At 39.8% G+C, this 13703-nt stretch overlaps 1 protein-coding gene across 1 annotated transcript in view; it reads left to right on the top strand.

Moving 5' to 3' along the window:
- Window positions 1-13703, top strand: part of LOC119149755 (prolyl endopeptidase) — a 113527-nt gene that overhangs the window by 90174 nt on the left and 9650 nt on the right. Inside the window, exons 11-13 of the mRNA XM_037391423.1 lie at window positions 2154-2290; window positions 9457-9551; window positions 12669-12800. Coding sequence (XP_037247320.1) covers window positions 2154-2290; window positions 9457-9551; window positions 12669-12800 — 364 coding nt within the window. The remainder of the gene's footprint in view (window positions 1-2153; window positions 2291-9456; window positions 9552-12668; window positions 12801-13703) is intronic.

The following is a 13703-nucleotide window of genomic DNA, read 5'->3' as shown; positions in this document are numbered from 1 at the left end:
GGAAACACAAGAGGGCCAGGTGCTCACTTCGTGTGAATTGCCAGCAACAACTGGAGTTGATGTATGGCATTTTAGAGGGGAGTCTCTCTGGAGCTCCTCATTGCCAGCCTCAGCAGGTTTTCTGTCCATCAGATATTTTATTTGTTTATAGTGTTTAGCTAAACACTTAAAATGAAAATCCTTTGTATTCTACTGTTGTGAGTTCTGATGAGCACTTGTCAGTAAAGGTACAGTTGCGGCAGTAGTTGGAAACTGATTTCATCTGTGTAAAAATGCCTTCAGGCTTTTGTTCTGGATTTTTCCATCTGCTGCAAACTGTGAAATGCTGAATTTTATCTAGAAAATGTCTAGAGGTTTTGGTGAAGCCTTCAGAGGTAGATGTGGTTTCAGTTGAAATGGCTTACATTTCCTTAGCAATGATTAAACTGAAATTAAATGTGATTATTTTGTTTTCAACGTGCTATGTGGATTTACATGTTTTGCATTACAGGCAATGCTCAGAATAAACGTGTTGCACAGGTTCAAATTACTGTTGATGTTCATGTGTTATAAAAATAGATCCTGTTGATCGTGTGCTTTATAAAGTATGTTAGGTCTGTTTCCCTTAAAAGCACAGAGGTTGTAAACATGCAACAAAATTATAAGAATGTCATTCTTAATGTACTGCTGCTTTGTTCTAATTAGACTAGAAGCTGCAAATAATGATGCTAAAACCAAAGCAATGAAAAGTAGTCAACCAGAACTTTAGGACAAGTAGTAAACTACGTTCAAAACCATGTGTTTTGCTTGACTGGCGAAGTCAGACATGCTCAATCCTAAATTAGAGTTCGCAGGCAGATACATGCATAAGAACAAAAAGATATGGGAACTGTGTTAAGCAATTGCAGTCTATGTTTGTGTACGTGGAATTTAGCTTTTACATTCACACAGTGCTGTGGCAGTAATAGAAAGAGATATGAAAGTATGTGCTGCATGGATACTCGGAGTTTTGGGAGCTGATTTCCTGAGAGGCAGCAGGCAGTTCAGTTTTCTTGCTGGATGGATTTGGGGGCTCTGCAGGGTTAGTGCTCCTGCTGGATGGATTTGGGGGTTCTGCAGGGTTAGTGCTTCTGCTTCTAGCTGCTAGGTAATGCCGAAAAACCCACCAAGTGCCACAAAAGTTTCTGTTATGACTTACGTTACCACCCTGATGAGATGAAGAGGTCACTGAGACAACCTGGAAAGACTGCCCAATGCTTGGTCCACTTTTGCTGGATACAGACTTGCTTTTGGTGAATTCATGCTGCATATGCAGGTGTTGAGCAGTCAGCTTTTTGCTGTTTTCACAAGTCTTAGTAAGAAACAGTGTCTTCAGCTCTTCAGAGTTTAGTCTTTTGGCTTGAATCTGGTATGTGGAGCGACTCCATTGAGTAATGTTGTTAATGCCAATGTATTAATACTAAAACCAAAATACTGTGAGTTTTAAAATATCTTTGGCCTATTGCTTGTGATTGTGTTTTTGCAAGCAAGGACTGCTGCACCAACTGATGTAAAGGAGTTCTCTGTGATTTCAGCAGTAAAGACCAGATCTTCAGAGTTTTCTCTGTTACCCAAACCAATGCAGTGTTTAGTGGGGTCACACTAAATTACCACCCTGCCATGAGTTTGTTTCTTCCCTGTCCACTGTTCTCTAGTGTCTGAAATTCTGAATTTTTAAAAAAGGATAAATTTTTAGAAATTATCATTTTAGATGATTGGAAATCTGGTTTTAGTTTTGTTTGTTCTCCTTGCCAGCTCAGTCTTTGCTGCTTTCACGTATGATGGACCATGCAGGTCTTGTGTTTTCACAATGCTAGTCTTCCCATGCAGAGAATTGTATTGTTTTTGTAGAATTTTCTCAAACCCCCTTGTATGTAGAATTGATGGATAAGATATGTAAAAATGATACTGTCATACCCTCTGTATTGTCTCATTTTGATACATTTTCCAGAGCTATTAAACAACCAAGCGGGTAATGGCCATTGCTGAACCTGACCTAGGCAACTGGTGCAGATTGCTCGGAAAGTTTTACCTGTTGACCACCATGGAAGTGATCACCTCTGATTTTTGTTAACAGCAGTTGTGCAAAGTTACGACAATAACAGCATTTCATATTTCTTTTTCTCTTGTCTTAGGTTTTCTACCCTAGCAAAGATGGTACTAAGATCCCAATGTTTATTATTCACAAGAAAGGAATTAAACTGGATGGTTCTCACCCTGCCTTCTTGTATGGATATGGAGGCTTCAACATATCAATTACACCAAGTTACAGGTATGTGGGGTAATTTATACCTTTTTTTGAAGTGTCTGGTATTAACAACTGTCACAGGCTGAGGCCGGGGTAGACTATGGATCTGACAGAGTAATGCATTTCAGGGCCCTGAGAAGCAAGATGAGGGCCTTAAGGACTGCACACCAGTGTCCAGACATCATTTGTCTGATTCTGAATTCAAGGGTTTTGCCCAGTGTCACAGAGCAGAGAAGTGCTGTGCTCTTCTGAGGTTTACAGCAGGCAACCTGCCCTATACCTTAACCTATTCCTGCTCTGTCACTGAGCTCAACAGAAAAGCATATAGATGTACGTTAAGCAAGTCATTGAGCCTTTTACTGAACTAGTAACATACGAAGTTTTCTTTTTTCCAAGTTACACAGTTACCTATGTCTAAATATTATAGAAAAATCACATATTTGTTTAAATGAATGTAAGTAATTTAAATTTGGCTGTATTTTCATATTATACTTTTGAGATTACATCAGAAGCAAAATCCTACTGTGTTCCCATTTTATCAGGAAAGAGGATATTCTGTCTTGAGATGCATAAGATACGGGCTCTGCATATGCAAAGCAACTAATTGTAAAGCAAAAATGCTGTGTGCAAAATAGGTTTTGTAGCCCTCAAAAGCCATAAGCTTTATTGAGTAGATGATCGCTTTAAAGCAAAAGCTTATTTGTTCAGCAAGGGAGTTTGAATAGACTTACCAAGAGGCAGTGACTGTCTGTAATACTTAAGAAATGCTTCTAGGCAGTCAGGGGAAAACCAAAGTGCAGAGGACTGGATGGAGGGCAGTTTTTCAGATAGCAGAACTGCAGCTCACCAACACAAAAAAAAATCTATTATGAAACAGTCCTATTAAGTTTAGGTGCTATCAGTCTTGCTTTAGAATCGGCACATTTCAAGCAATCCTTTGTAGTGCGTGCTTTTCCAGGTCACTGTGATTGTATTCCTCAATAGCATTTACAGTTTCTTGTCCTTTCTAGTGAATACCTTGTCTAACAGTGGACTTCCTTTCTTGTGTTCTGTGATTATTTGAAAGCTTTTTATCTGCCTTGTAAAGCTATGTTTTTAATTTTCTGTGGTTTTAGAGAGACACAATTATATAACCAGAATCATTTTAAAATTCCTTTTTAGATTAGGTTCAAGCACTGATTTATTACAGTTTATTGTAGATGCTGAAAACTGTGATAGAACTTAACATGTTTCTTTTTTAAAGTAAATATTATGTATCTTGATTTAAGGTAAAATTTCACGTACTGCAGAGCTGACACAAGCTGGCTGCTGGCAGAAGGAGAAGGTATTTCACAGTGCCTCCTTCCACCTCCCATCCATTGGCCCTGGTGCTTACTGGATCCTTTGCTAAGCTGATCTGCTTCGCAAGAATGGCAGAAAACTGTCCCATCAAAACTGAGTGGGTGGTTTTCTGCCATTTTGGCAAGTTAAAATTAACTCTCATGGAAGTCTAGCAAAGAGCAGCAAGAGGGTGCAGCTCAGAAGAGAGACTCAGAAGAGAGGAAGATGGGAGATGGGAACAGTGACGTATGTCTTCCTGAACCCTATGAAACCTTTATTTATTATACAGTTCATAAAATAAGAATATGAATCTGTAACAATCCCTTAAAACTAAATGTACAGAGAACTATCAGTCACTTTCAGATCAAAATACATTATCCCACTGACAATGTAAATAAAACGCAATTGACCACATCTCCCTTATCATTCTCTCCTTGTAATATCAACATGTCCCTTCTCAGCCTTTCTCTCTCTAAAGGAAAAATAAGAGAATCCAAAGCCTTTAAATACATCATTATGGTTAATAACCTGAGAATTGAGTACTCTGTGAGGAATTGTGTTCCAAAAGTAGGCAGGCAAGATCAGAGAAAGAAAATCGTTCCAGAGAACTTATGCCAGGAAGGCAGGATGTCCAGTTCCCCCTTTACCTGGCAGATTCAAGTAATGTTTGACCACATCCCTGTTAGTACATACTGCAGTATTCCCCAAGGAGTTCCCAGGTCCACGTGCTGTTCCAGCCAGTTCCAGTCTTTTTTTTTTGGTTTTTTTTGGGGTTTTTTTGGTTTTTTTTGTAGATGACCCACAGGCACAAGTGCTAGAAGGCAGCCACAGGATGGTCAAGGCTGAGGCATCATTCACCTGATCCTGAGCTGAGGCTTAGCTATGGAAGTGCAACTAAGTAGTAGCCTTTAAAAAAGTCAATCAAACAAACAAGTTCCTGAATAAATATTCCTGATATTGTATTTGAACTTGAGGCTCTTGTAACTTTTCACAAAGCACTCATCTTCTCAAACAGTGGTTTGTTTCTGTCCTGTATTTCTTCAAGCCAGTACAATGTTTTTTACTGGTATTTAACACCAATTAACATGAGCCAGCACTCTGACTTGGGGAGCGTATTTCTGCTTAATTCAGAAACTGGTATTGCTTTTCATTTTTTCTCCAACACAAAAAAATGAAAATAAAACCTTCTTCACTGAAAGCAATAGAAACAAACCAACAGGTTAGACGATTCTGAAATAATGATGAGAATGATAGTCCAGAGTCATTAAGTCAGTTACAGTAGCAGTTTATTTTTTAATCCAAGCATGCATCTTTTATATGCTCCTCTGGACTGAAGAGCTACATTTGGTAGCATTTCGAGTATGGTGCCTGCTAGAGCAGTCGTTAATTGTACAGCCTGCATAGTGAGTACAAGTGAAAGCTGATGGAACTGACACCAGTGGCTTGGCAGAGCTGCTGGGGAAATGCCATCACAAACCTGCTACTAATGCCTCAGATTCAGCTAATTACCCTGCAGGAACCAACCTGTTTCCCTTCACTGTTCTGTATGTGCCCGTGTGGGTACAGGAGAAGCAATTCCTAATGCATCTTGGAATACAGCTGATTGCGAAGCGGACTGTGAAATTGCGTTTCGGTGCTACAGGGCCAGGTTGTACCAAGCCTTCAAGTAAAGAGGTGGTGCAGGGAGAGACTGTAAGCCCAGAGAAAGGGCAGGCAACATAGCAGCTGCTGGCAGGGTGCAAAATTACTCTTTTCAGTTAAGATTACTATTTGCTACCACTCCCTCCTGCTGCATAAAAGCCAAGAAAGGAACCAAGTGCAGTGACTCAGGATTTTTTCCCCATAACCAGTGCACTATCCCACATTTCTCTGTCAACTGTAATACCTGACAGCAGATCAGTAATTCTGGGAATGCATTCTTGCTCCCTGAAGCACAGCTCCTTATGTTTTTTCTATACTGTAAAAAACAGTACCTGTTTTCTTATTTTTTGTTATGCTCCTTAAGAGTGACAGGGTCTAGAAGGAGCTCTCCGGGGAAGAAACAATCTTCTGCTTCCTCCACTGGCTGCTTCCTGACCCTGTTGCCCTTTCCTTTACTCTTTTTATTTATGCTGCTCCCAAGAGAGAAGGAAAAACAGGGGTAATGAGCAAAAGGCTATAGAGACTGTTGGAAAGAGCTGAGAGCCAGACTTCCCTCTGCAGAATGAGGCATTTCATAGGCATTCACGGCGACTGGGCAATTTGCTGTGACTCAGACACCAAGCTGACTTGGAATCAAATCTGGAAGCAAGAACCCACCTGGAAGAACACAGGAGGCAGTAGCAGTGTTGTGTATGACACTTGAGTTTTGTTCTGCCTCATCACTTGGAATTTTCACTTTTTTAAAAGTCCTGATTAGATACTTAAAAAAACTGGTTCCTTGAAATTATAAGTCACTTTGAGAAATCTTGTTGCAAGATGTAGGCAAACCTACCTCAAACTATTCGTCAAGTTAAGGTCCTGTCTCACTTTACTACTGACCATACCAGGGTAGGTATTAATTAATAGTCATTGGCAGTGACATTACTAGATGTATATGTTGGAGTATATGGGGTAATCACAGAATGGTCAGGGCTGGAAGGGACCTCTGGAGAGCATCTGGTCCAGCCCCCTGCTAAAGCAGGTTCTCCCAGAGCAGGTTGCACAGGACCACATCCAGGCCGGTTTTGAATGTCTCCAGAGCAGGAGACTCCACAGCTTCTCTGGGCAGCCGGTTATAGGGTTCTGTCACTCTCAAAGCAAAGATGTTTTTCCTCATATTCAAATGGATCTTCCTGTGCTGCAGTTTGTGCCTGTTGCCCCTTGTCCTGTCACTGGGCACCACGGAAAAGAGCCTGGCCCCGTCCTTTTTGACGCTCGCCTTTAAGAAATTTGTAGACACTGATAAGATCCTCTCCCAGTCTTCTCTGCTCCAGGTTAAACAGCCCCAGCTCTCGCAGCCTTTCCTCATCAAGGAAATGTTCCTGTCTGCTCATCACCTTCGTAGCTCTCCAATGGACCCTCTCCAGTAGTTCCCTGACTCTCTTGAACTGGGGAGCCTAGAACTGGACACAGCACTGCAGATGCAGCCTCACCAGGGCAGAGCCAGAGGGGCAGGATCACCTCCCTCAACCTGCTGACCATGCTTCTCCTAATGCCCCCCAGGATCCCATTGGCCTTCTCGGCCACCAGGACACAGTGCTGGCTCACGGGCAGCTTGCTGTCCACCAGAACTCCCAGGTCCTTCTCCACAGAGCTGCCTTCCAGCAGGTCAGCCCCAGCCTGTACTGGTGTGTGGGGTTATTCCTCCCCAGGTGCAGGACCCTACACATGCCTTGGTTGAACTTCATTGGGTTCCTCTCTGCCCAGCTCTCCAGCCTGTCCAGGTCTGGCTGGATGGCAGTGCTGCCTTCTGGGGTGTCAGCCACTTCTAGTTCTGTATCACCAGTGACCTTGCTGAGGGCACACTCTGTCCCTTCATCCAGGTCACTGATGAGTCAGTTGAGCAGGACTGGACCCAGTACTGACCCTGGGGCACACCGCTGGCTACAGGCCTCCAGCCAGGCTGTGCTGCTGATCAGAACCCTCTCTGAGCTCTGCCATTCAGTCATCAATCCACCTCACTGTCCACTCCTCTAACCCACACTTATGGATGGAAAACACTAATGTTTTCAGAAGTGCCTAAATCCCAGTATTATTGTTGAGAGTGAGCACAGATGCACTAAACCTTACTTCTAATTTGGTCAATATAATGATTGTTATCAGACTCTGGATTTTATCCATTTAGTCTGTATGACAAAAATTATTTGCTTGTGGAAATGGGGGACTAGCTTCCTGTAATGAGTACTGCATATCCTCTGAGATCCTAAGTCACTTAGACCCCTCCAAAAATTATCATCAAGGTACCATCTCTGCTCGAGGAGTCCATGGACAGGACAGGATTGCACTCAGTACTTTGGCTTGTGTTGATCCCACGTTCTTTGCTCGTTAAATATGCTGATCCTTCAGATGGGCACAGTTCCTTTGAGCAGATGAAAGAGGATGGACTCTGCTCTGGAATTTTTTATTTTTTTAAATACTCTGAGCCAATATATTTGGGTAGCAAGCTCTTACCTTACTTGCAATTGTTATATTTGCTACCTTTGATTACTAGATCAAATAAGTTTGGACCAGAAAGTTTCTATTGATTTTGTTGGGGACAGAGACAGTGAAAAGTGCAGAATATTCTGGGAGGCTTTGTGGCTCTAACATACCAAAAATGAAGAAGCCATAATCTCGTAAGGCAACCTACTGTCAGGCTACTCCACATTAGCTGTGTAGCAGCCTGTTGAAATTAGGCATCCTGGAGTTTGACAGAATAATGCTCTTTGACCTTTGCACAGTGTGCTTATAGAATATCCACCTTGCATCTGATGAACATGTTGCTGCAATCTAAGGAAAATACAATTCACAGTGATGGACTTCAGAATTGATTTTACAGAGGCAGAGATAATTCATGCCTCCTGAACCATCTGATGGCCACAGATAACCAGCCTAGGTGGAAAGTTTTTCCTTTGATGGATTATGAAAATACAGGAATCTCTTATCAGTTATCCTTCTGCTTTTCTTTTTGTTTCCCTAATCCTTGGTATATACTCTCAAGAAAAGTGCTAGTACATAGATAATTGCTTTGGGAGGTATGAAGAATTTACTTGTTTTGATACGACGTCCATGTGAGACACACTGTAGGGCTACTGTCTTTCAAGACATTTCTGATAAGCAGTAGAGGGACTTAAAGGTGAAAAGGCCCAATCCTTGCTCTTGTGGTTGGATAGGATTAAGTTCTGCAGGCATTGGTTTCTTGCATGAGCAAAGATTTCAAGTAAATAAGAAATTTAAACCTGCGGGAGGGGAAAAAAAAGTCTTGTTGAGATTAAATTTTAATGTTTTACTGGTCTCTGCCATACATGTGATTTGCCGTCTGCAGCATCTACTATGTTAAGCTACTGCATCAACAGATCAGAGATCCGTTTCTCTTAATTGTTAAATATGATTCAAATTACTTCTGTTCCTTTTAAAAATATAGCAATAGCTTTGATGCTTCTGCAGTTTGGCATTTTAAAAAAAATTACAGTACTTTAGCTTTCACCCAGGTTCTAGAGATACTAGGGAAAGCAGAACTATTAATTTTGGTTTTTACTATTTGTTTTTTATTTGGCAATGCAGGTGGAAAAATAAGAAGGGGATTGACCAGAACTTGACTGCAGGCCCTGCCTGGCAAAAAACAATGGTAGAAGCAGAAGTTTTCTTTGCAAACACAGTTTTATAAAGGTCCAAAAATAAGTACATTAAGCAGAAGTTGAAAATACCTGTTCATAAACAACGATCAAGCACTGATCTTAAGTCTTAATTTTTTGCTTTCTTCATTTGGGCTAAGCCTTCCTTTCCTATCTGAAAAAGGGGAGGACCAATGGAAGAGGAACAGTTCAGAAAGCTATGGGAGTCCAGTGGTACTGCATAGCTTGAAGTCCCTACACCAAAGGCTTTGAATATAATAAAAAATAATGGTGACATATCTTGGGGGGTCTTCTGTTAGGCAGAACCACTGGCCACTCTCCTCTGAAGTGCAGAACTAAAGGAGGAAGAAGAATGGACCAGCACTAGTTCCTTCCTCTGCCAAGCCTGCAGAGGTTTTCATTTCCATGGATAATCATTGAAAAAAGCCTGGCTACTCAGGTTGGCTGTCAAGGGGGGCTTCATTCACAATTTTATCATTGATTTTGGGAGAGATCTTTCCCTCAAACGTATTTTTGTAAAAGTGGTAGGGATACAAAAACTGGAAACGAAAAATAATCCTCTGTTTGCTTTTTCAGTGTGTCAAGACTTATTTTTGTGCGACACCTAGGAGGTGTTCTAGCAGTGGCAAACATAAGGGGCGGTGGTGAATATGGAGAGACCTGGCACAAAGGTAAATCAGTCCAAGTAGAGGAACAAAACTGCAAGTTTAGCAATGAAAATTACATTTTATTTTCACTCCCTCTTCCCTACTCACTTCTTCTTTTGCATTTTACTTATTCTGTAGAAAAGTAATTTTTTTCTTACTCATATATTGGATCTGTACATTGTCCAGTGTTTTCTGATGGTTTTCATTAGATTGTTTCAGGTTTTGCAACCTATAAAAATAGTTTTGCACAAACACAGTATTTTCCAAGAGAATTATTATGGGCTTTTAAAGCAAGGTCAAGTTCCCGAGACTTCAGATTTGAAAATGCAGCTATTAATCTCGAACTGATCTTCCAAAAAATGTTTGTCTGTATTGCAGGAGACCTTGCTTGCTTTTACATACCTTTTTCAGTATTGACAGGTGCACATGGCCCCACAATTCTAGATCCCCAAGACAACAGCACTATGTAGACACTCTTGGTGTCACACAAAAAACCTCAAAACATTTGCAGAACCTTAGAGAAGGTGTGTACTTTTGTGTTCAGAATGTAACTTTTCCAGATTGTTTTTGCACAATTTATGAATAAACCCTTTTTTATTTTTAGTGAATGCGATTGGAAAAATTTCTTCACCAAAAGGGTTGTCAAGCATTGGAACAGGCTGTTCAAGGGAGGTGGTTGAGTCACCATCCCTGGAGGCAGATGTGGTGCTTAGGGACATGGTTTAGTGGTGGACTTGACAGTACTATGTTAATGGTTGGACTTGATGATCTTAAAGGTCTGTTCCAGCCTAAATGGTTCTGTGATTCTGTGATTGAAGTTCATATGAAAACAATCTGCTCCACAAGTGCTGTTTGTTGATGGCATAACATCATCTGGTCCACACTCTCTTAGGGGGTCCAGCTTCTTGTATGCTGGCATTTGACCGGTTTTTTTAAGCTGAGTTTTGTGCTGCAGGGAAACCAAGTCATTCACTACAAAACCCTGTCAGTCTCTTTTCCCCTTTTCTTAATACCTTTGATATGTTTCTCTCAATGTTTTTCCTATCCAATATTTGTCTTAATCCTTTGATTGTCTTTGTCCACTTGCCTTATTGTTGACAATTTTCTGCATCCCTTCACCAGAGGAAAAAGCTGGAAAAAGTCCTACTTATCTCTGTAACATACCCATCATTATTTAATGGTGACATCATATTCATATCCCAAGAATATGGTGGATAAGTTGCTGGAGATGGAGTCAGCAAGGCAAATGCACCAAAACAGTGGTGTTTGTGGTGCAGCAGTTTGCCATGGGAGTAATCCATAATAACTTACTACAAACAAAACGGTATTCCCAGATCGTTACATTTTGGTTTTACTGTTTAATCTGCAGTAACTTTTTGTCTGGGTCATTTCCTCACAATTGAGTTAAATTTATAATAGTTTTATAAATAGAATATATGCTTGCAGAGACAGGCTGTTATTGCTACAGATGAAGTATACTTACGTTAAGTTTAATTTGCTTATTGGTTTGTAGTAGTTTTTAATAAAATTTGTCTTAATATAATAATGCTTCTGTGGTCCACCTATTTCCTGCTTAATTTTGACCCAGGTCTTTTGTTGCAGTATAATAATAATATATGTATCTGTTCTTTGTTAATTCCAGAAGCAATTACAGAAGTCTGTTTACTTAGTTTTCGTGGTATAGATAGGATTTTGACCTTACCTCAGACCAGAATGTTAAGCAAAGAGTAAGATTTATTTCTCCTTTATTACCACACATTTGAAAGCTTTTTCATTGTCCCAGTATGTCTCTCTTCAATGGTCTTGTTAATATGAGAATGGTGTGTATTTGTTAAAAAATAAAAAAATAAAAAATGTACTGGTCCCAGTTCTACAAGATCTGTATGACTAAATGTCAGAATTATCTTACCAAACTATTGCAACATAGAAATTAATCATCCAGTGTAAACTGGGTGTCTAGGATCACTGGATGGACAATGAAGATAAAGAGACACCTCCAGGTTATAGCTCATCTCACTTACTTTAGGGTAGAATTAATTGTCCTGGGGGTTCCTGGACAATAGTGGAAACGGCAATTCACTTACAATAAACACCCAGCTTTTAAACAAAGTAGAAGGAACTGCAGTTCCACTTCCGCATGCACTGAGCCCCTTACCTGGCTGGGCCACAGACTTCGCTACAGGAATATGAGGATTTTCTTCCTACTTCCTATTTCTTACTAGCATTTAATTGCCTGAGAAAGAACATACCAGGTCTAAAGGTAGAATAAACTTCAAGGAGAAGCCAGTTTTAGTCTCTTGCCAAACAAGCATCTAAAATGGGATGATTATGAGATTTGGTCAGCTGTAAATTCCCTAGGCTGATAATCTTCTGCTCAAATAGTTGAGAGATTGTAGGGAAAACTATTCTTTTCCTTCCCTATCCCACCCTGCAAACTTTTTGTTTTGAGAACTGGAAGTCTTACCAACGATGTCATCTGAACCTACATTTTCAGTCATGATTTAGTCCTCATATATCTGATCACATTTGGAATTTTGTTCAGCAGGATGGCAGAATATTAAGCATTTCCATACTGATAGTTAATCAATAAAATTTCAAACCAAGATGCAACTCTGAAGTCCCTTGTTGTCTGTAGGTATATATCATCTGATTTGAAAACGAATAATAGAAAAAAAAAGTAAATTACCAGCCACATATTCTGTGTCCAGGAAATTAGAAGTACTTATTTTATAAGCTGAAGCTTTATTGCCTTAAGAAACTGTCACTGAGTTTAATGCTGATAAAGTCCCATTAGATCAAACCTCAAGTGGATTGTATGTGGTCATTTTGTATGTATTTTGCAATGCAAAGCTTTTAGCTTTAATTTTACTGGTTAGAAACATTACCTGGCACTCACTCCACGGTATAGGTATGTATTATTCAGAGTTTCTGAAAGCATTAGTTATTGACAGAACCATCTTACACCATCTCTGTGTTGAAAGAATCTTTCATTTTTGCTGTCTTTCTGGCTGCATCAATTATTAAAATGTTCATGAAACTGGAATTGTTCCCAGGTATTTTTGCAGACATGTTTTTCTGAAGAGATGGTATCAAATGGATTTTATGACATCAATTGATTTTTTTTTTTTATTTGTGTGCTAGGTGGTATCTTGGCCAACAAACAAAACTGCTTTGATGACTTTCAGTGTGCTGCCAAATACCTCATCAAGGAAGGCTACACATCTCCAAAGAAGCTGACTATTAATGGAGGCTCAAATGGGGGCCTCTTAGTTGGTAAGAACTGCTCATATATTTCCTGGGTTTGGTTCTGAGTTTATCAAACTAACCAGACAAAAATTTCTGAGACTCTTTTCAAAAGCTGCCAGCATGTCAATGCATTAATATATACCAGATGTTAAAATATATACAATGCTATTTTGTATGCTGTTTGCATAGGACATTGGGATTCTGCAGGCTCTAGCAAAAGCTGACTGTTAAAAGCCATAATTACAATTACTGTCTTATGTGGTAGAGCTAACCCTGTAGTAGAAACACACAGTAAGAATGCTTTAAAAAAATACTGGGTTTTTTATTTTTCTTTAGGGCTAACCATTACAAAATAATTACTGAAGAAACAGAAATTATCAGGAAACTTGATGTGGTCTAAAGTGTAAGCTAGAATCCCATGTCGTGCAGTCCTTCATCAGACTTTCTCGTTCACTCTTTCTGTAGTCATGCATTGTTGTTCTTGGAGAGCAAATGAAAACTTGACAGTTCTGAGTTTAAAGCCTCTGTTCAGGGACGTGTAATTTTCAGGGACTCTACTTTCACTGTTAAGTTAAATATTTAGTTAAAACATGACCACAAATAACATCATCAATGTCTTCGGTGAGAAACATAAAATACAAACAAGTACAGCTACTTGAAAAAGTCATGAGCTTTTGAGAGACTGTGTAAATGTAGCCCTTTGTTACAAATGCATCTTGTTCACACATATGTACGATTCACTGTTGTGTGTGTTCATAAATTCAAGGAAATTAACAGCCTCCTCTTAAACAGGAAAATTTGTCACAAAATTGTCTCATAGTCTAAGGAGTATTTAAAAAGCTCCAAAATTTATTTCTGATTGAATCCATGTATCTGAAAGCAGTAGAAGAAAAAGTGATTTTGTTTAATTTTGAAAGGAGAAGCAAACAG

The sequence above is a fragment of the Falco rusticolus genome, chromosome 6, assembly GCF_015220075.1.
Source record: "Falco rusticolus isolate bFalRus1 chromosome 6, bFalRus1.pri, whole genome shotgun sequence".
Lineage (NCBI taxonomy): Eukaryota > Metazoa > Chordata > Aves > Falconiformes > Falconidae > Falco > Falco rusticolus.
Note: the sequence above shows the minus strand (reverse complement) of the source record. Positions and strands in the feature narration are given on the sequence as shown.